This window comes from Cyanistes caeruleus, chromosome 2, assembly GCF_971803275.1.
Source record: "Cyanistes caeruleus chromosome 2, bCyaCae1.hap1.1, whole genome shotgun sequence".
NCBI classification, from domain to species: domain Eukaryota; kingdom Metazoa; phylum Chordata; class Aves; order Passeriformes; family Paridae; genus Cyanistes; species Cyanistes caeruleus.
The window spans coordinates 58,579,446-58,599,615 of record NC_141702.1 but is presented as its reverse complement, the minus strand read 5'-3'; the positions used below and the strand labels follow the sequence as shown (position 1 = coordinate 58,599,615).

The window sequence follows — 20,170 nt, the reverse complement described above, 5'->3', positions numbered from 1 at the left end:
TTCCTTTAAAAATTATGATGAATAGGTTACATGCTCTGCCTAAATAACTGTTAATATGAAAGCAGGATTACATAATAGAAGATGGTTGGTTTTTGAATCAGGAACTAGGGAGCCATTCTATGCATTAATAACAGAAGTGACTGAAAGTTATGATAAAATCAGTAGCACTTCTTGGTGTGATGCTTTATTATTGGAAACCAGGAGGAAGGATCTGAAATTACTTATTGACTTCTATTAAACAAAAAAATCTGTATCAGATAAGTTCTCTTCCCAAATTTAAGTCTTTGTTTTCTTTTTGTTAGAATGTCACTAAGGCACCAGAGCATGCTGCAACAAGAGAGTACGTTCTCTACAGAGTGTCCTTAGCTTCCATTCAGAAAGCAACTCCCCCAAAAAACTTGAACAAAAAAAGCACCAGATCCAAAGCATCTAGGAATCACAGCAGGCTCATGGAGTTTTCTGAGGTAAGTGGGGATTTCCAATAATCTTTAATTTCTCTCATGTTGTCTGGCAAACAATCACCTTGTAAAGCATATTTTTGACAGTAGCATTTCCAATTTCAAGTCTTTGTAATTATTAATATGCCAGATTTTGTGTAGTGCACCTATTTAAGACAATGTCAGAAGCAAAGTGGAAAATATCAGTATGCATGCTGTCATACTACTCTATAGGACTGTGTAGCAATAGGAATGTCAAAGTACAACTGTTCAGTAACACTCTTAAAATTTAATTCCTGATAGATGCATCTATACACGAGTACATCACCGTCCTTGAATGAGATTTGGAAGATTCAGGAAGGCTGTTATTCTTACTGCTCTTGATTTATCCTGTCCTTTAACATTTAAATTTTAAGAATTTTAAATTGGCTACCTCTATTCGAGTACAAAATACCTGTGCTTATAGACTGATTATTCCTGTTCAGTCTCCATCAGAATTTGATGCAACAAGAATTAGGCTAAATTTCTAGTTTGCCTCTCTACATTTGGAGGAGTTATATTTTGTGGCGCTAAGGTAATACAGGGAAGTGTTTGGAGAGTGCATTTACCCTCTACTCATGAATTTCTGTGTGTGCTTTTTCCAACAGGCTGCCAGGAACTTGAAAAACACTGAAAGCCTTAAAGCCTGCCATCGCTGTGGCTCACCTGCCAAGTATGACTCCTACCTCCAAAGAGCAACGTGCAATCGTGAAAGTTGTGGCTTTGACTTCTGCACTAAGTGCATGTGCAGCTACCACAGCTTCAGTGACTGTATGAGCAGCAAACCAGTGAAACACTGCTATGCACCAGGGCCGCTTCCTGGGACTAAGAAAAGCAAACAGAATCTAAGGAGATTGTGATCCATCCCCCCCAATACAAATTGGCAAATGTCCCATTAAAATTTTTTTAGTCGTCCACGAGGAGAATGCTTTCTGATATTCCATATTCATAAAAATGGTTAATTCTATTATTCCTCTTTACTATTTAATTATCCTGCTCAGAAAGGTTTTAAAAGCATTTCTAGTGCCATCGAGTGAGGTGAGTGAAGCCCCTTTTAATATGAAAATATGAGGGAGACTAGATTTTATGGTTTCTTGAAGCTTTGGCTTTGATTTTAAAATGTGGACATTCATAATTCCATTTTCTCTGATGGCTTCTCCTGTGTGAGTCTTAAATTGTTCTTCCTTCATTTCTTTCATTCCTTGAACCTTTTCCAAATTTAAAAAAAAAGTACTGTATGTTGGCTATACTGCTAAAAAATGCTTTGACTTTTTTTTGAACTCGCAAACTAATTTTAATATTTGTATATATTTGTAAATATTGTTCATATTTGTCTTGTAAATGTAAAAATAAATGATTATTTGCAACAACTTGGTTGGCAAATCTGGCCTTCCTATTTATCATCCTAAAACATTGCTTCTCATGCTCTTTTTGCAGGTTTTTTAGTATGTGTCTTTAAATTGTTGATTTAACGAAGGGCAAGTCAAGTCTTCTTGGGTTTTTGTAAGTACTGAATGCATTGTCATGCTGTATTTATGCATCTTACCTAAGGGCTCTTATCAGTAATTGCCTATAGTGTCAAAAGTGCCAACACTTCCTTTTCATTTCAATGGAAATTTTTCTTTTGCCTGGATTCATGCTGTTGCCAAACTAGCTCACTATCAGCAGAATATTCCTGATCCCACGGTAAAGAAAGGCAAGCTTTCAAGAAATAGATTTAATAATTTTGTGGAATTAACTGGGGTGGGTTTTTCCCCCCCCTTTGGTAAGTGAACAACAGACTGGGAGGATCACACTGTAGGTCCTGTTTCTTGAACTATGGTTACATTTATTATATAATATATATATACATGAATTATGTATTACATGAATTATAGTATACAGGAGAGTGGGAATGGCTTCAAAGTTAGGAGAAATTAGGTTTAGATTGGATAATAGGAAAACATTATTTTACTGTGAGGGTGGTGAAACTGAAACATGTTTTCTAGAGAAACTGGATGCCCAACTCCAGAAGTGTTTATGGAGCTCTGAACAGCCTGGTCTAATGAAAAGTGTGCATGTTTGGAGCACAGGAGTTGGAACCAGATGATCTTTAAGGCCCCTTCCAACTCACACCAGTCTATGAATCTGTGATCCTATTATGCTTTATTCCAGTATTTAGACACCATCTTGGTGCATATAAAATCACAGCAAGTATTAGTCTGAGTACACAGAGATAAGAAATTTTACAAGCAAAATTTGTTGCAAAATTTTCGTCTGTTTCTACTGAAATTCCTGTGTCCTGAAGATAATATGATATCAGATTCAGATAATGTGATCTGAACAGAACTGCTGTTTCCTATAGTAGTTTCAAGAAAGATGGCACAGGTCTTCACTCTTATACTGGTGTTGCACTGTAAGGATACATCTTGAATTAAAATTGTGTGTTTTCAAGCTGAGTGTGGTATATCAAGTTTATCTTTACATATTTTTGAGCTTACCCAAGGAACAATGCACTTTCTAGTAGGCCTAACAATTTGTACACTGAGTAAAGAACAGCTGCTCTTCTTCCTGTTTTTTTTTTTCATTTTTAGCTGTAGAAATTTATCTGTTCATGAAGAATTTTGAGAAAAATTCCTTGTGACTTCTAGAAAAGAGAGAAGAAATGGACATTTTTCACTAACTTCTGAGTGAAAAGAAACAACTACCTTCTACCTGAAAACTTGTTGGAAAGGTCAAATTATTTGACTCAATGAAACTTTGGTCAAGCTGTAATGAATCTGCTGCAAACCATTGTGGCTGTTTTCATTTTCCCAACCATTTTTTATTTATATGATTCTCATATCCTTGCCTACCAGCTTCAGTTTTAATTAAAATTACATTCAAGATTGCAGTCTTCAACATGTAGGTGACAGCTTCTTAGGACCTTGATCTGTTATCAACACTTAAATTTTCTTATTCACAGGATCTGTTAGGATGGCTATTTCTTTATCATAATATCCTGCCCAGCATTTGAAACCTTGCCCAATAACACTGAGCAAAGAGCCTGAATAAAACCATGCATCTTACTAAAAGTCGAGGTTTGGTCTCCTCATAAATAGTTTCAGTGAATGGTGAACTGCAGAAAAAAAAAGGGGTGGGCAATCATTCCCCACCCAGGCATGCTAGCATCTACTGCTGAGGGAGAAAGCAGGTCCTCAGAGAGTGAGAATGGTGGGTGTTACTACTAGTAGGTGCCCCAACCAGTCCTGAGGAGAGTGGTGTGCCAGAGGTGTGAAAGTCGTAGATGCTTTTGTTGTTAATGTCTGCAGAGCTATCTTGGCCCTGCCTTTGATATGCAGGCGGTGTGAGTCATACCTAGGGCAAGAGCACAGCACTTGCCATATGGAGATCAGTACTCAGGTACTGCAGCTGTTGTCAAAAACCACTTTCAAACCCAGCAGTCGGCAGCCCCAGTGACTTTGCAGGAATGTGATAAGCTGCTTACCCACACTGCATACGCCTTTCAGATCTACAGAGGGTGATAAATACCTGCAGGCTGCCAGAGTCTCCTGCTGCCTGGTGCAAGGACAGATTTCTTCCAGTTACTTTATCTCTAGCAATGGCTCTGCATGGTGAGGAAGGGTGGGACGTTTCTCTGCTATGTAAATTGCTCTGTCTAGCAGCTGTTGCCCCCATCTCCAACAGCTGGGAAGACAGATTATTCCTTCTGCCTAACTCTAGTTGGAAGACAGACAAAGGCAGGCATTTAGGACTTTCTGAAATCTATACTGAGTATGCGCATTTTTTCAGATCTTCTTTCTTGCACTTACCTAATCTCAAGGAGCTGCTTGAGGTGCTTGCACCTTTCTGCAAGTTATTAAAGGCAATTTCAGCTCGAACCACAGCAAAGAGAGAAGCTGAAGTGCCTGATAGTGATGATAGAATCACTTGTGTAGACAGGGACAATTTGGATGGACTTACCAGTTTAATACATTCTCCAGCAGAAACCTTTGTGCTCTGATGACATATGTTCTCTCTCACCAAAGGTTTCACTGCAAAGAAGCAAAATTTTAGTATTTAAATGTTTTTTAACACTTTTTTAAAAAAAGGATAAAAGGCATAGTTGTGTCAGTGACCGCTCCCAAAAAATTCTGTATATTAGCCCTTAAAGATAAAGTCTGCCCTGACTTAGAGACTTTAAAAAGAAGAAATCTAGATTAAGATCCTAAATAAGAATTTTTTTCCTACCTCCCAAAGCCTAGAACAGACAGACAGCCCTTTTCAGGAAATAATGCTTAGTCTAGACTTTTTTTAAATGAAATCTGTTCTGGAAAGGAAAAACCACGAGATGGTGCTCTTGACTCACTCACTGATTGAAGCCGGATTCATTGAGCTCCTTTTGCTGGGTTCACAAAGTATTCCCTCCACTTCTAGTAACTGTAGCTGTAGATCTGCTTACTACAGCCACAGGGAATCAGATTAAATCTGCAACTAAAAGAACAGAACCAAAACCTTGAATTTGATTGCTGATTTTTACATTAATTTCAAACATATTTGTGTAGGATAGGTACCCATTTGCTAAATTTAAAAATATACAGGTGCCTTTCATAAAAGCTTTGTTGGTCTGCAAAATGCATATGCCTTCTTCAAGGAGTGATTAACTTGAAACATGATGTTTACTTTGCCCACCTTGTGCCCTCATTGTGACAACTGGACAGCAAAGTCACCACTCTTAAGCAGTGGATGCAAGCTGTCCTATGAAGCCATCAGTGCAGATCTGGAGGAAGCAGCCAACAGAGCTTTGCTTGGGATTGGACATGGTGTTCCTGACTGATGGAGGTTTGGTGAACACCTCAACAGCACTACAGCAGTGGTTCCACCTTGACTTGTCTTCTGGCAGGAGCTAACGGTGGCAACTTGCAAAATATCTAACAAGCACAGCATGCGTATGTCACTTCTTGTAGAGTGCCTGCACTGTGCTTAGGAGGGGCTGGCACCTTGAGCTGAAATGCCATTATCTGAGTGCAAGGATGGACCAGGCCAGTGATAGATGCTTGATTTTTGAAGACACTTGCCATGATGAAAAGGTAGTTGAAATACGGAGTAGAGAATGAGGAGTTACAGAGATGGACAACTCCTGGACTGTGAGTCTTTACCTAAGGATGTACAAATTGTCAGGTCCACCCAATTTTAGTATAACCTTGTCAGAATGTTTCTCCTCTGAAGTAGTCCATGGGAACCTAAGGATAAAGGTCAAACATAGTGCTGATATTCTCAACACAAAATAAAAGCAGCTAGGCTCTATGCTGGCACAGGGAGAAATAGCTGCAAGACTCAAATCATGGAACAGACATTGTTGTAGTGGCCACTGAGATGGCTCAGAAGCAGCTGAGGTTTTGTCCCTTAAGGTTTTATATTGTTCTGCTTTTTGCATTCAGAGCTGCCCTCACAGTACCTCAGCCCAGCATTCAAACAAGCCTAATGCAGTCCTCAGCCAGCTGCAGTGTCACGGCTAGGCCATGGCCAAAGACGCTGAGGTTTTCTGGCTGTGCAAGTGCATGTCTGGGAAGAGGGAAGGAGCCCTGCTCCTCCACTGCCCTATTTCCCACCTCATAAGTGCTGGCTAGCTTTTGGGATGTGCCAGCAGTAGTGTTGATCTTGGCTGCCATAGCTGCGCCAGGCCAGGGCTGAAAAACAAAGGCCTCTGGGCATTTGATGTGGCAATTAATATGTCCTTGTAGCCAGACCAAGGTGGTAATGGTTCATGCTGGTTTGGGGTTAAAAAGCCTCTCTGGCTTCATCAGGCTCTCAGGTCAGACTCACACAGAGAGGGTTGGGGTGTATCTCAAAGTATTTACTGTGGGCACATAAAGGTCAGGCAGCCCCCAGCTGCTGTGCAGAAGGCCTGGGCTCAGGAGACACTCCTGTTTCAGGAGGAGGTACAGCTCTTCCAGGGATAATGGCAGCTACAGCTCCACACTTGGCACTTGGGATGGGCACAGCTGTGGTGGCCATCTCCTCCCAAAGCTCCCCTCTGCTTTCTGCCCATGCCAGCTCTGTGCCCAGCAGAGAGCGCAGTGCCCCTGCTCAGCAGGGAGGAAGGCTGCTTCCAGAGGCTCCACTGAGCTGGCTGCTGCATGAGTCATAATGCAAACACCATGACACAAGAGCTCTGACACTTACCTCCTGTGTTTAGTGTCATTTTCTGAGGGTCTACCTTGGCTCAGTTAATTACATTGAACAGCGGATTTTTGTTAGTCATATGTAGATCTAATTTTCAAGATTGTCCCTCGGTACCAAATTAGCAGAGAAAACATCAACTGCAATTTGCTTACAAACATACTTTAAACACCAGCTGCTTGTAAAAATGCATATGATGTTTTTAAATTAAAAAGCTCTGTGTTGCCTTAAAAATACTTGCAACAGGCAGCATAACAGTTACTTTCTGCAACATGTTTATCTATATACTCAACAATAAAAGATCTGTGTGCCAGTAGGAAATCCAGATAGTTTGAATTGCTTCATGTCACTTTCTTTCTTTGTGGCACATGGTTGTGTAAAAAATTGTGACGCTAAACTGTAGTAGTGAGAGCCATCTGAAGCAGGGTAAAAAAACTTGTAAGCTGTCATACGTTTAAGATAAGTAAACCAGTAGGAATACCACAGGACTTCCAATCTCACTGTATACACTTTGACAATGGTTTTGGCAAAATAAGCAATTCACATTTTTTCTGACGTCCTCACCTCTGCTAAATAGCAGTTATATTAGCAGTTATATTCTCAGTATTTGTACTTGATATAGGAATGTTAAATATATAAAATAAGATGTCTCAGTGCCTTACACCACTACCACAGCCCCACCAGTCTGCCATGAATTAACCACGTAGTAGATAACAAGTACACTTTTTAGTATTTTTAGTTATATTCTCAGCATGCTAATACTCATAGAGTTATTCTCTTGTCAGTACTGATAATCTTCACTTTTCTCAACACTCTTGTAAATAGCTTATATCCTGAGGGCTGACTTTAAAAGATCAAGACAATTCTTTTACTGTTTAACATATCAGAACAGAAGACACATTCTTTCCTTGGACATACAATCAAGAGCAAGTTTTTCACTGTTAATACAGAACCCTTTATCCTCACTTATAGCTAGGTTTTCACAAAGTTTCTTGTGCAGAAAATTCACTATATTACATTATGTTCACATGCCAGTCTCAAATATGATTAAAATTCTTTCAGATTTCCTATCCATACACATTGACACTGAAGTAAATTAAATGCCTTTTTTTGTACTTATTTTATCACATATCAATTTCATGAATTCTGGTGACCACAATCAAAGGTACCAATTGTGCACATCGTAGTAATATCTGTATTTAGTGTTACCTGGTGCTCAAACAATCAGTTATACTTCTGGGAATGTGAGGGGTTGTCTACAAAAGAAAGATTACTAGTTTAATTTATTAATGTTTGAAATTGGGTTACTTTATTGATGAAATAATATATAGATAGATACAGCTATAGATAAACAAAGGAAGTTGTATGAAATGATAAAACCAGGCTCAGCTCATGCCTCAAACACCTTTAAGGCCAAGCAAAGATCAGAGGTAACAAATATCTTTATTTTTTTTTTTTGTGGTATGAAATTCACCTTTTGAAGCAACTTCTTACTGCAGATAAATGATGTACAGCCCTCCACATATACCTGATATGCAGCTGATAAAATCAGAAATTTACTCTCCTGTATAGAACCAGGATGAACGTCTATCACTGCTAAGTGAGCTGAAGTACTTGTCATTCCAAGTGAAAATACCTGTGACTTGACCAGCGGATTAAGCTTCCAAAGTTTAACAGATGTTAATTATGGAGAGGATGGTAGAGGGTAAATATTGCTTTTCCTTTGCTATCTTCCCTGAATACATTAAGTATATGATTTAATATGGGCTCACAAGGACTATAAGCTAAAAAGGAAAAGCCATCAGCTATATTACTATTTATTTCTTTTCCTTTGATCTTAAATTAGTAGATTCTTTTTCAGAGAAATCATTAAATAAAATTGTAATGTTCAAAAATATTTCTGAATGTTTTCATTGCCGTATGAATAGAAATTCTTTCTTACCAACCAACTAAATTTTTATTCAGGGAATAAGGTTCTCCTATTCCAGAGTTATCTCTATACTTAATTCCAGTAATTGTTCACAGAAAATTTATTCAATTAAAAAAAAAAAAAAATCACACATAGAAATTAGAAAGTCTCTGTTAACTATTGTGCTAGGACTTAGTTGCAAGTAGAGACATTATACAATAAATTATTTTAAGTATAGAGTTCAGTTTTAATTTGCAGAATTTTAAGCTTATATTTTTGACCCTTTTTCAAGATGTAAAGTGTGTTTTATTAAAGCTTTTTTTAAAAAAATATAAGCTTATTAAAATATATAAAGAACATGAAGGATAACTGCAGGTATATATTTTTAACTGAAAAGTTGCATTTTTGAATGGGATTTTAGCCTCTTTTTTTGCTTCTTCATTACCTCAGATTCTTTCAGAGAAATAGAGAAAGAAACATTATGCCGGCCCTTTGTTCAATCTGTCTTTCACTTTTATTAGCATTTAACAGAAATTTATGTGGGAACTATGCTGAAAAGACATCAGTTGTATAAACTTGTGAACAGCAAATCATGAAAGTATGAAAAATCAAATATGTATGCCATGTCTTTTTTTCTAATGAAAAACATACATGCTAGAAATAATGTGATTTAGCTTTCAGTTTGTAATCCAGTTTCCTAGGGTTATAGGGGAAATACATAGTTATTTTTTATTACGCAGTTTAGAATAGTTGTAGAAAAGTTTAAACCAGTATGATAAGAGGTATTTGTTTTAAAAAATCAGATTTTAAACTCCTGTGTGAGTGTGTTCCCTTTCAGGCCACCACAAGTATGACAGTTTGCTGGTAGTGAGCTGTACACCTGGTAGAAAAATTTTGAAGTATTAGAAATTAAAAGAAGTCAGCAAATATTTTGGCTGCCATCTCTAAGACTTGTTCAAAGCCAGCAAGAAAGCACATAATTTTAAAAATTAGCATGGCAAGAAACGTGTTAAAGATTAACATGCCCTTAAGGGCATGAAATGAGCTCAATACAGGATTGTGATACACAGCCTACAGACAAGTATTGATCCATGAATCTTTGTAAATTAAGACAGTATTTGTGTTACTGAAAAATGGATTTCATCTGCTGGTGAACTCAGAACACTCACAGGCACGGTATATCCTCCATATGAGCTTGGTTTAAAGATGCTGCTATATTGTGTTAGAAGGTGCTGAAAAATTGCCACAAAACCCCCTGCTGTATGTATTTTCAATGTCATTCTATGACTTCAGATGTGTTTTGTAGGTAATAAATGTTAACTCTGAGGAGGATGAAAAAGCATCATGGTAATTTTTGTATTAAACTTCAGTTAGAGTGACAGTTTAAAAAGTAGAGTAGTAGTAGCATTTAGGTTTCTTATTAATGGTAAAATATAAACACCATTAAAAACACCTAGAATATATAATTTAGGAGATCTGGGAGATCATAGAATTTAGTTCAGAGAGTACAGGACATGTGTATAATGAGACTTCATTGTCTTCTTTATGTGCGCTGTGTAATTTTAAATTTGTTGATTTAAAGGTTGTGCAATTTTAGAATAGTTGTATACTTAATATTTCTTGATTTTCATCACCTTATTCTTGCAATGTTTATGACAAATATCAATACTTTTCAGAATATTTTAGTGTCTTTCAAGTTAAGACTTTCTGAGTCAGCACACTCAATCTTTTACAAGGCCATCTTACATGATGACCACTGGGGAAATACTCCAAAAGAAAAACACTTATTTCCAAAAGTAGAGAAAAGTTTTAGGAAATCTTTCTGCATCCCAGAGAATTCAGAAATGTGAAATTGAACAGAAGTTGCCATCTGGAAGTTTGGTTATTTGTTACTTGGAGTCTCCAGTGTAACGTCCTCATCGTGAACACTTGTGACGTAAAACACAGTGTGGCTTGAAGGGGGCCTGAGTTGAAGCCTGGTCCCTCCTTAATTAGTAAGTGCTTGTCCAAGAGATTCTTTTTGCATATAAAACTAGTCTTCAGATTATCTCTTTTGCTTTCAGCATGAGTTTGTAATGGGGGTGTGCCTGCAGAGCCTTTCTCTTTTTATTTTTCCAGACTTGTGACTTCTCTGCCTATGCTCTGAACAAGCAGGCAGCGTGACAGGTTCTATCCGAAACCAGGCATGCAACTGAGTTAGCACCATCCTGAATACAGGCTGGTGAGTCCAGGATGGCCCCTCAGCTTTGTTCTTGGGTAGGACATGTCCTGCAGGTATGACAGGTACTGCATGCACACTCTCCTGCTCTCAGCTTATAGCACTCTACCATGCAAAGCTCACACCAGGAACACTGAAAATCATTTACTGTTATTTTAACCAAACATGAGGTTGTAGACTCTTGGTTCTCTTGGACAGAATCATGTTCAGAGCAAACAAAGGCTGAGTTTTTAAAGAAAATTTTAAGTACTTTCGCACTCCCCCATTTCCAGTCAGCCAGAGGCAGGTGGGAACAGGCTGGCAGGGACTGGTGCTGTTTTCCAGCACTGTATAAACATTGCCACAGCAGTGCTTACTACTCTGACCACCTCCTCCACACCATTGGAGCCATGGTGTCCACCCCTTCTCCTGAAGCAGCTGGAGACTACAATTTTTAATTTGAAAATATACTTTAATTAGTATGGATAACATATCTAAGAACAAAAAAAAAAAACCCAAAAGAAAATGAAAACAGTCAGTGCTTTAACATCAGAACAGAGAAGACAGAATCACCTTCTTACCTGATTTCTGAATGGATTTAAAACAAGCAGATGAAATGAAACCACATGCACATACAATTCTTGATCTTTGGCCGGGGCAGTTTGTACTCTCTGATTTCCTTGGGGAAACTCCAACTGGTACAAACTTTCAGAAATCATTACATTAACACAGTGATACTTATCTTTCCTGCTGCAAGGCTGGCTATAAAAAGCATAAGAGCTCATGCCATCAGCGCCACCCTACATCCTTGGTACTAAACTTGACTATGACTTCGAGTTTGCTGTCATGTTTATCTTCCTGTGGTGCCAACAATCATACCAATACCCACACCTTCCTCTAAAGTAAGAGTCCCCTACAAAAGAGGATGAAGTCAAAAAAAAGGTCACAAAATGAAATGTGTACCGAAGATTTTTTTCCTTTCATTAGGTATTTGTCATGCATAACATTTTTGAGTCCTAGTTTGCCATGAATTAAAGCAATGTTCCTATGTTGTTGATAATCATTCATTTCCAAAAGTAATGTCAGAAAAATATCAGAGTTCAACATAAGATAATATAATTTAATTTATCTGTTTATTGATGCATTCATGAGTGTTGTTTAGAACACATATATTTCTCAAGCTACTACCTTGTTTTATAGTCAATGCTGTTTAGTTTTAAATTCTGCTTCAGTGAAGTTATTTCTAATTCTTTCAGTTCCCAGTACTTCTTATCTTATTAAGAATGTAAAGCCATCTCTCTGTATACAGACTTGCAGGCATGATGAGGTAGATTCAAAGTTAATGAATCTTCCTCTTAATTTTAACCCCTGAATACAGCCATGACCTTCTCCTCCTACATTGTTGAATTCTAATGAGGTTGGGGGTGGTTTAATCTATTGATCCTGTTGTCCATGACAGCACTGCTATATTATTAATTGCAGACACAGACTACATGTGCATACTCATTCCTTACTTCAAGAAGAGATACTTTTCGATCTTTATGTAACAGAGCCATGCTCAGCATCTAATTATCCCTGTTTAGGTTTTCTAACTGGAATATGTTCTTAATTTGTCATGGAATGCTAGTCACTATAAGAGCAATATATACTATGCTACAAGGCATTCATAACATAGCTGTATTTTAGGCATCAAATATATATGACGAGTATGTTACAGGTGTTTAAGAAAATACTGGGTATCTGCTGAGTGTGGTAACAGTTCCAGGATTCAATCATAGTCCTGGTTTTCAAGATGCACTTTAAAGGCTATCCAGTGGTGTTCAGAATAATTTTTTTTCTGCTTTGCAATATGAGTGGGTTTAGAGCATACCCACAGCTATAAACTGATAAAATACAAGTGTCCAGAAATGTTTACAGTATCTAAGGCTAACTAGTACAGAACAGCCCGTGCCTGCGCTAATGAATCCCCAGTGCCCCCAAAAGAGATTGACTATGTACATGTGACCTCTTTGTGACAATGTGCATTCAGTGTTAACTGTTGAACAATACCCAGGAATTATTTGGGAAAAAAGTTAGTTGTTACGTGCTAATAGCACGGTTCTAGCACTAGCAAAAAGAGTGCTCCTAATGCCCTGTTAACTCCTCAGGTAACTTATCATTTGCTTGCATAAAGACAGCTATAGTGGACCAGCTAAACTGCTGTAACATGATCAGTGGAGGTTTTAGAATAGAGAATGATCATTACTAAAACCATGTAATTTAAAAAGTGATAGGAATTCGGCCCGCGTTCATAATTACATTTATGGCAGCGAGATAATTTGTTGGGTAACAATTGGTACACATTCAGATCTTTAACTAAAGGGATAAAGTTTAAGGAAATCTCTGGAACCTAAGCAGGTCAATGGAGAAAATACCAGGTTGGGGTGTTAAGACAGCTCCTGGCAGTCTGTGTCAAACTGCCTCATCTTATTCCTGTTTCCAGTGACTGAATCCTGTTTAAGAGACTAGTGAAAACACACTGATGTTGTAAGAAATATGTGCAGCTTCTGTTGTTTCCCAAAGGATAGTACACTAGATAGATAGATAGATAGATAGATAGATATAGATGAACTGTAGGAACTTAAAAACCAATTATAGTGAATAAATTACTATGTGCATATAGATCTGACCCCCTCTTAGGAAAGATGCAGACTTCTAACAGTGCCATGGAAGAAAAGTGCAAGAATGATACACAGCCTCAGATAACTGAGCTGAATTGAAGGGATTCTATTCTGTTTCACCCTGGGCACATGGGAAGGAAGGGTTTTGTCCTGTCCTGGAAGGAGTAAACAGGGAGGTAAAGAGGGTTGTGTATAATGATAGGAGGGCAGGGAAGAAAGACTTCCAGTCCTGAGCAATGTCAAGCAAATGGAAAGAAAGCCTTTCTTCTGAAATTCCTGCTGCAGGTTAGGAAGAAGAGGTGGCTAAGAGCTGAAAGTATGGTTTAGCTGCCTGACCTTCTTGCACTAGCTATACCCGAGTATAACCTGCAATATTCAGCAAGTTAAGATTCTGGCTGATACACAGACTCTGCATGTGAAAACAGCACATAGATTCTATGTCAGTCTAAGATTCCCAGGGATTTACCTCTCAGATGAAGCCTGTAATTTATGTTTGGTGAGACAGATCTTTCAGCTGTTGTAAATCAAAACACCTACATGATTCATAGCATATGAGGCTCTAGTCCAAATTGTGTATAGATAATTTCTGTTATACTGTAAGGATTATGGGACATGTTTTTCTTGCAAATTCTGCAAGCATAATTTTGGAATAACTGCAGTGAATGTAAAAGTGTTTCTTCATTGAATGAGAAGTGAATTAGCTCCAAAATGTGTGTTGCAAATATATAAATGACACATCGTGTGTTGCTTGCTGTCATTGTCAAGTTTAAACTCCAGCAGGCATATATTTAAGCCCATTGATAATCATGTTAAATTGAGCACATCATCATGTTAAATACACTATAAATTTGCAGCTAAATCACAATAAATTTAGTCAATTCTTTCTTTTTAGTACTTTTCCAGAGAAAAAATACTGATTATTCAAAAATTCATGTTGCTAAAACATCAAGAGTATTGAAAGAAACAAGCTTTTTCCAAGCAAAATGCAAAGCAAGAAAACTATGTAATACTCTTGAAAATGTGCCAAGAGGTTATAGTTTTGAACAATTCAGCAAGGAGTTGTCAGATTTTATGAAATATTTCCTTAATAAGAGTGTTAAGAACCAGTTTTCCCCTGTGGATTATCTTTTGCAACCATTGTACTGCCAACAGCTACTGTTTCTGTCTGTACAAAGAGAAAAATCTTCTAGAGTGGCAAAGTCCAGCTGAATATTTATAGCTAAAACCATGTAAAATTGATTTACACTCCAGGATGCTTCTGCCTGACTCTTCAGCCTCTCCCCGGAGGGGTGGTTATTCAAGTAACATGGGTAGTTCTAGAGATATATCCAAAAATCTCCCAGCACAGCAAGGCAAGAGGGCACATCTCTGTCACTGTGGGAGAGCAGATGGAAATGGAAGCAGGTATTGTCCAGTACCTCCAGTACATTTAGATTTGCTTCTGGAGCAAGCCAGCCCAGAGACACATCCCTCGTCTGGAATACGGCCCCAGTGCTGATGGATTTCAGGCTATTTTCTAAAATGTAATTATCTCTAATATGTATGACTGAAAGTCTGGAAGAAGACATGTTGAATGCTGCTTTCCAAGATGCTTGTGAAGTGCTGGCATGAGAAATTGGACTCAATAAAATAAGAGGGGAATGCTAAAATAGAAGTGATAGACATTTATTAGCCATTTGTGGAAAGTGTTGGTCATCATGCATGCTAAGTGCTGATAATGATGTGCTGTGATTGTGTGGTGACTCAGAGCTGACTCCAGAAGGCTGCAGCAGCTGCTGTGCTTCCAGCCATCCTCTTCCCCACTGCTGTGGAGAACTGTGCTAGGGGAGAAGCAGTGGCTTTGCCCATTCTGCCCAAGAATAGAAGAATAGAAGCCTGGAGGCTGGGGAGGAAAAGCTGGCAGGCTGTCACGACCACTTTCTCCTGGTATTCCCCTTTTACTCTCATGGCAGTAAGTCCCTCCAGTAACTGGAGGAGCAAAGGTAGCTGGCACATTTCTACAGGAGGTCAGCACTGGGTCTCACCTGGAGCACCTGTAAGAAGTGGCTGCCCTTACTTTACTTGTGACTCAGCAGCTGGTGGCTTGGCTGGGTCACTCACTCTTCCACGACAGGCAAGCTGAGGAGCTCTAAGTGGCCTCAGGGGTTCAGGGAAAGCAGAAAGATTTGTTGCCCCAGAATTTAATTAGATGCTGCTATTCACTGTAAGGTGGGGTCTGCTTTAAATATGACAGGCAGCTCTTTCAAAACAGCTGGAGGTGGAGAGGAAGGTGGAGGAGTACAGGATGAGTTTCTTTCTTCAACAAGAGAGAGGGAGTGGGGAGGTGCATGACACTGAATCATATCTGCACTCTTTTGTATTGAAAAATAGACTGAGGAGAGGCTCTGCTCCTGACACAGGCCCTCAGCCAGCGGGTGCCTGGGGATGTTCAGAGACCATGAAACCATCCTGCATGACTTGCTGCCATTAGGAGCCTCTCATGAAGCACTTCTTGCTAGGTATGTCTGTGTTATGTTTACTTACTTATTTCAGATTTATGAATTGAGGCCAGTGAAGAGCAGCTGCACTTTAATAGGCCTGGGGTACACAGGGCTGTTTCATAGCTTTGGCACATGGCACCTCTGTATTGCATAGTCTCTAGAGCAGTGCTTTTTCCCCACTCTTCTCCCCAAACCTTTTGGGTTTGGTCATTTGATTTGGAAATTTTCTATCCTTCATATATAATTTTTGTAGAAATAATTTTAAACCAACACAACATTAAACCTAAGTGGCTGTTGTAGCTGCCCACTAGCTCATTACTGTCTTCATCCTCCCTCCCCAACCTGACCAGCAGCTTTGCTGCTGTTGCTGGTGCAGGAGCTGGGGGAGAACATTAACACCCTCCTGTGAGTTGTTTTTGATGGTAAAACTGATGCATTGTTTAAAGGAGAGATGGTTTGGGTCAATCACCAAGCCACATCTGATTGAGGGTGTTGTGCTCATATTTTGTTACATGTTGATAAGTGGCCTTTGGAAGGACACAAGTTTTTCTGTTGACAGTATTTAGCACTAGGCTGAAGTTTTCATTATCATCATCTTATCTCAGGGAAGTCTTTACATTTACTAAGCCAATTATTTGGCTTAGAAATCTTCAGTGAAATCCCAAACAATCCCAAAGCAAACTTTTTTTCTATTGTGGACTAATGTAACCTCATATTCCAGAGAGGATCTTTCAGAGGGAAGTGCTGCAGAGTATGATGACAAATGAACTCAAACTACATGTGAACTGTATGGTGATATTCTGAGAAAACCTCTTTCACTTCAACCCTTGGATACTCCATATTAAACTCCTCTAATTGTCTTGGGAGAGCTTATGGTTCTTGATTCCCTTCCAAGGCCTAACCCAAGGGACCAGAAGGGATCTGCATGATTCCAGATGGTGCTCTGGTTGATGTGGACATGAGGGGCTGTAGAGTCAAGAGGACACAGTTACATTACTGAAATCACAACAGACATTTTACCTGGTGAGTTCTGCACTGGAAGGAATGAAATCATTTATACCACCCAGATCCTTCACTTTCTAGGCCTTGCATGTACAATTATCTTTCTTACTATGTTTCTTTGACTTGCTTTACTGACCTCTGCTTCAGTTTTCCTAAGAAAAGTTTTATTCATCACATAAGCCGAAATTTCAAGTAGATAGTTTTTGTGGAGGGAGATGAAGGTTAGAGAAAGCTTGTTTGTATCTTTATTACAAGGGAACTGGAATGCTGCATTTGTGAATACAGAATACTCATCCAATTATTTAAAATCAAACAGCTTTTGTTCAAGGTGAGAAAATGTAATTTCTCTATTTTTTTCACAGTAGAATTCTTCAGACTTCAGTAGAGTTATTCTATTTATGATTACCTAAAATTAGAAAGAACAAGACATCCTTTTTTAATTCTTGATTCTTTCTTTTCTTGTACTTGATTCTCACACCGTTTTTCAGTGTATACTGAGGATGAAGGAGATCTGTGTGTAAAAAATTCTGTACAACCTCTGCTGTTTGTCTGAAAGCTTGCTGAATACAGCTCTGCAATGTCAAATGTCTTTGATTCGATTTGGAGTGGACCAGATGTCAACAAATTGGAATTTAATGTTGTTGAGACAGAGGACAATGTAGGAAGCATAAAGGGTTTCATTACAAATTACAATTAAAGAAAACATTCAGATGCAGTTGTGCAATTTTTATATACCGCAACATAGAGCAATTAGGAAAAAAATCAGAAATCCTGTTTTTCTCTCATTCCTTATGAAGAACTGAATGGGAATTTAGGACTTGTATCATAACACATGATCATGGGTTTTTTGTTTGTCTTCATCATAACCTTTATTTTAAAAACAATAATTTGTGGTTTATAAGGTGACATTCTTCTTTAGCCCTTTTAAATTACACATGCTTTGATGTGTCTGGTAGAATATTAGAAACTCAACAAAAGACACTTTTTAAGGAACAAAATCCAGTTTTTATTATAGTTTCAAACTGATCTACAGTAGTATGCATAAAGCTGGCCATGATCTTTGCTTTCTTCAGGCTGCCAGCAGCCAATATACAAACAATGGCAATTTACATGCAGAAGTGATTGCAAGTTCTAAAAGCCATAAATGCACAGAAATTAACTGTCTAAACTGCCTGTGTGAGCATTTGCCAAATGATAGTTGCCTGTTGTTTAAGTATTTAGTATAAAGTACAGAAAAACAATGAGGAGGGAGAACTTCCACTGCAACATGGCATCTGCCTCTCTGCAGGAGAAAGAAAAAGAAACCTCTGTTCCACCACAGACAACCTGGAGAGAACCTGTTTCTGACTCACCCATGGTACATCTGCCTGGGACCTCAGAGACACTTTGCTTCTGCCCACCAGATGTGCCCTCACATTTTCTTTAGGAGAGTGCGTGGTCTGGCTGTCAGGAAAATGGTTGTAATGGCATGTGGCATTTACTCAGTAAATCCTGGTAAATCTCAGGAGATTCAAAGGAGTCAGGAAGGGACTGGGACCAGTTTTCTTCAATCCTGAACAGTCACATCCCCTTCCTGGTGCAGGCAGTGTAGTGGGAGTGGAGAAAGAAAAATTTCCAAAGACTGGTTTCATAAGCAACTGTATAAATATTTCCAGAGTGTTTGTTTGTTTTGGTTTTGTTTTCTTGTTTGTTTGTGGGGGGAGAAGGGTGCTGGGCTGGGTTTGATTTTTTTTTGGTTTGTTGTTAGGTTTTGGTTTCTTTATTTCTGCAAGGCTGTACATACTCCAGGTTGCATTAGTTCTGCACACTGTGTTAGATGCCTAATGTTCTGTGTCTGTTTTTGCTGAATTTATACCTGAACTTTCCGACCTTAAAAAAATCAGAAATTCAAATTATTTATGATGTTCCCCATTGATGTTGAGGGAGGTTATAATAAATATTGCTCCTTGGTTTGTGGAGATACTTCCTGGTATGTCTTCAAGAAAATTATTTTGCTGGAAGAACATTCTACTTTTTTTCTTTCAGATGACTGAAAAAAAAATTGGCCAATTATAATTTTGAGATTTGTGCACCTTCTAACTTTAATTAAATGTTGCAAAATAGTTGATAAATCCTTTAAGAACTTTGTCAAGAACATGTATGTCTAAAAGTGGTTTTCATCAAGTCTTTATGTGAAATAAAGGATAAGTAAGATTAAGTACAAATCTTCCTCATTTTCATAAAATGCTCATTTAGTGAGAGTAAGTTTTTCCCTACCAGCGCTATGTCTAGATCTTCTGTTTTCTAGAAATACAAATCTGGCCTGAGAATGATCTTAAAAGTTGCCTAGAATAGTAATAACACCTATTAAATGTCTCTGGTCTGGTAGAATCCAGCATAGATTGACTTCATATCAGACATACGTGATAAAATCCACCTTTCTGAGATTAAACCTCTTGAAGTGGATGACTTTATTCAGTGACTGTGATCCTGAACCTAGGAGTTGCAATGCTTGATTTTGCATGAAAGAACAGTTCTTCTGATGATCCACAGCTAATTTTCTTCCTCCTCATTTTTTTGTTATTATGTTAAATATAACCAAAATATCTATCTTGATGTAACTAATTTTATAGGTAATTTTGAAATTATTTAAAGCATATTCTCTAACTACCAAGGTAAAACAGCACCACAATTTTTCTTGCCAATTTAAACCAAAGCTTGAATTCTGTCTTTCAGATTCCCTTTTTTTCTTTACCTACCCTACATCCCCAATGTTTTAGAGTCAAGTAAAACGCAGATTTTTTTTTATTTTATGATTATTATCATTATTATGGTTATTATGATTTTTATTTATCTCAAGTACATAGAGGAGCAACCAGGACAGAAAATACTAGAAAGATAATACAAATAGAGACAGAAACTTATAAATGAGGCTTCATATATACTTCAGGAGAGTGAATGGCTAAGAAATATTGTTTGAAAGGAAGAACATAAGGCAATGGAATCTATTGCTACAATTTAAGGTCATTCCTTTTCATGATTGAAGCAAAAGGCAGATTATTCCCTACCTTTTGCAAGGGTCTTGCAAGTCTGCTCCATTTTATCAATCCCAGGATGATTTTGCTGCTTTGGTAACAACAAAACATCAGTAACTGATGTTAGCTGTTATCTTTTCTACTCTTCAGCTTCTTTTCTGAGAACATAAAGAATCACAAGATAAATTCATCATAAAGGGATGTTGAGATGTAGGTGTTTAGTCCAACCTCCTGCTCAAGGCAGGGTCAGCTTTATGCTCACCAGGTTGCTCAGTTTTATCTCTGCCCATT

General features: G+C 38.1%; 2 protein-coding genes across 5 annotated transcripts in view; one reads left to right on the top strand and one right to left on the bottom strand.

Moving 5' to 3' along the window:
• FBXO5 (F-box protein 5) overlaps positions 1-20,170 on the top strand; it is a 72,379-nt gene that overhangs the window by 3,906 nt on the left and 48,303 nt on the right. Inside the window, exons 4-7 of one of the 3 annotated variants that reach the window (XR_015283261.1) lie at positions 303-464; positions 1,085-1,514; positions 1,914-1,979; positions 3,050-3,529. Coding sequence is in view for 1 of the 3 variants with exons in the window: in XM_086877295.1 (XP_086733421.1) it covers positions 303-464; positions 1,085-1,336 (414 nt within the window). In the remaining 2 variants the exon portion in view is untranslated. Of the gene's footprint in view, positions 1-302; positions 465-1,084; positions 1,847-1,913; positions 1,980-3,049; positions 3,530-20,170 lie in introns of those variants that run through there. The other 2 variants (XR_015283262.1, XM_086877295.1) reach the window with 2 other exon arrangements.
• Positions 2,965-6,565, bottom strand: LOC147654842 (uncharacterized). 2 transcript variants are annotated; one of them, XM_086877296.1, is made up of 4 exons: positions 4,808-6,529; positions 4,268-4,489; positions 3,987-4,174; positions 2,965-3,102 (listed from the first exon to the last, which is right to left on the bottom strand). In XM_086877296.1, exons 1-4 carry the CDS (start codon positions 4,824-4,826, stop codon positions 3,046-3,048), a joined length of 486 nt encoding a protein of 161 aa, XP_086733422.1. In that variant the 5' UTR covers positions 4,827-6,529; the 3' UTR covers positions 2,965-3,045. The 2 variants fall into 2 exon arrangements, 1 of the variants encoding a protein (XP_086733422.1); XR_015283263.1 differs by having other exon boundaries at positions 3,030-3,102; positions 3,987-4,489; positions 4,804-6,565.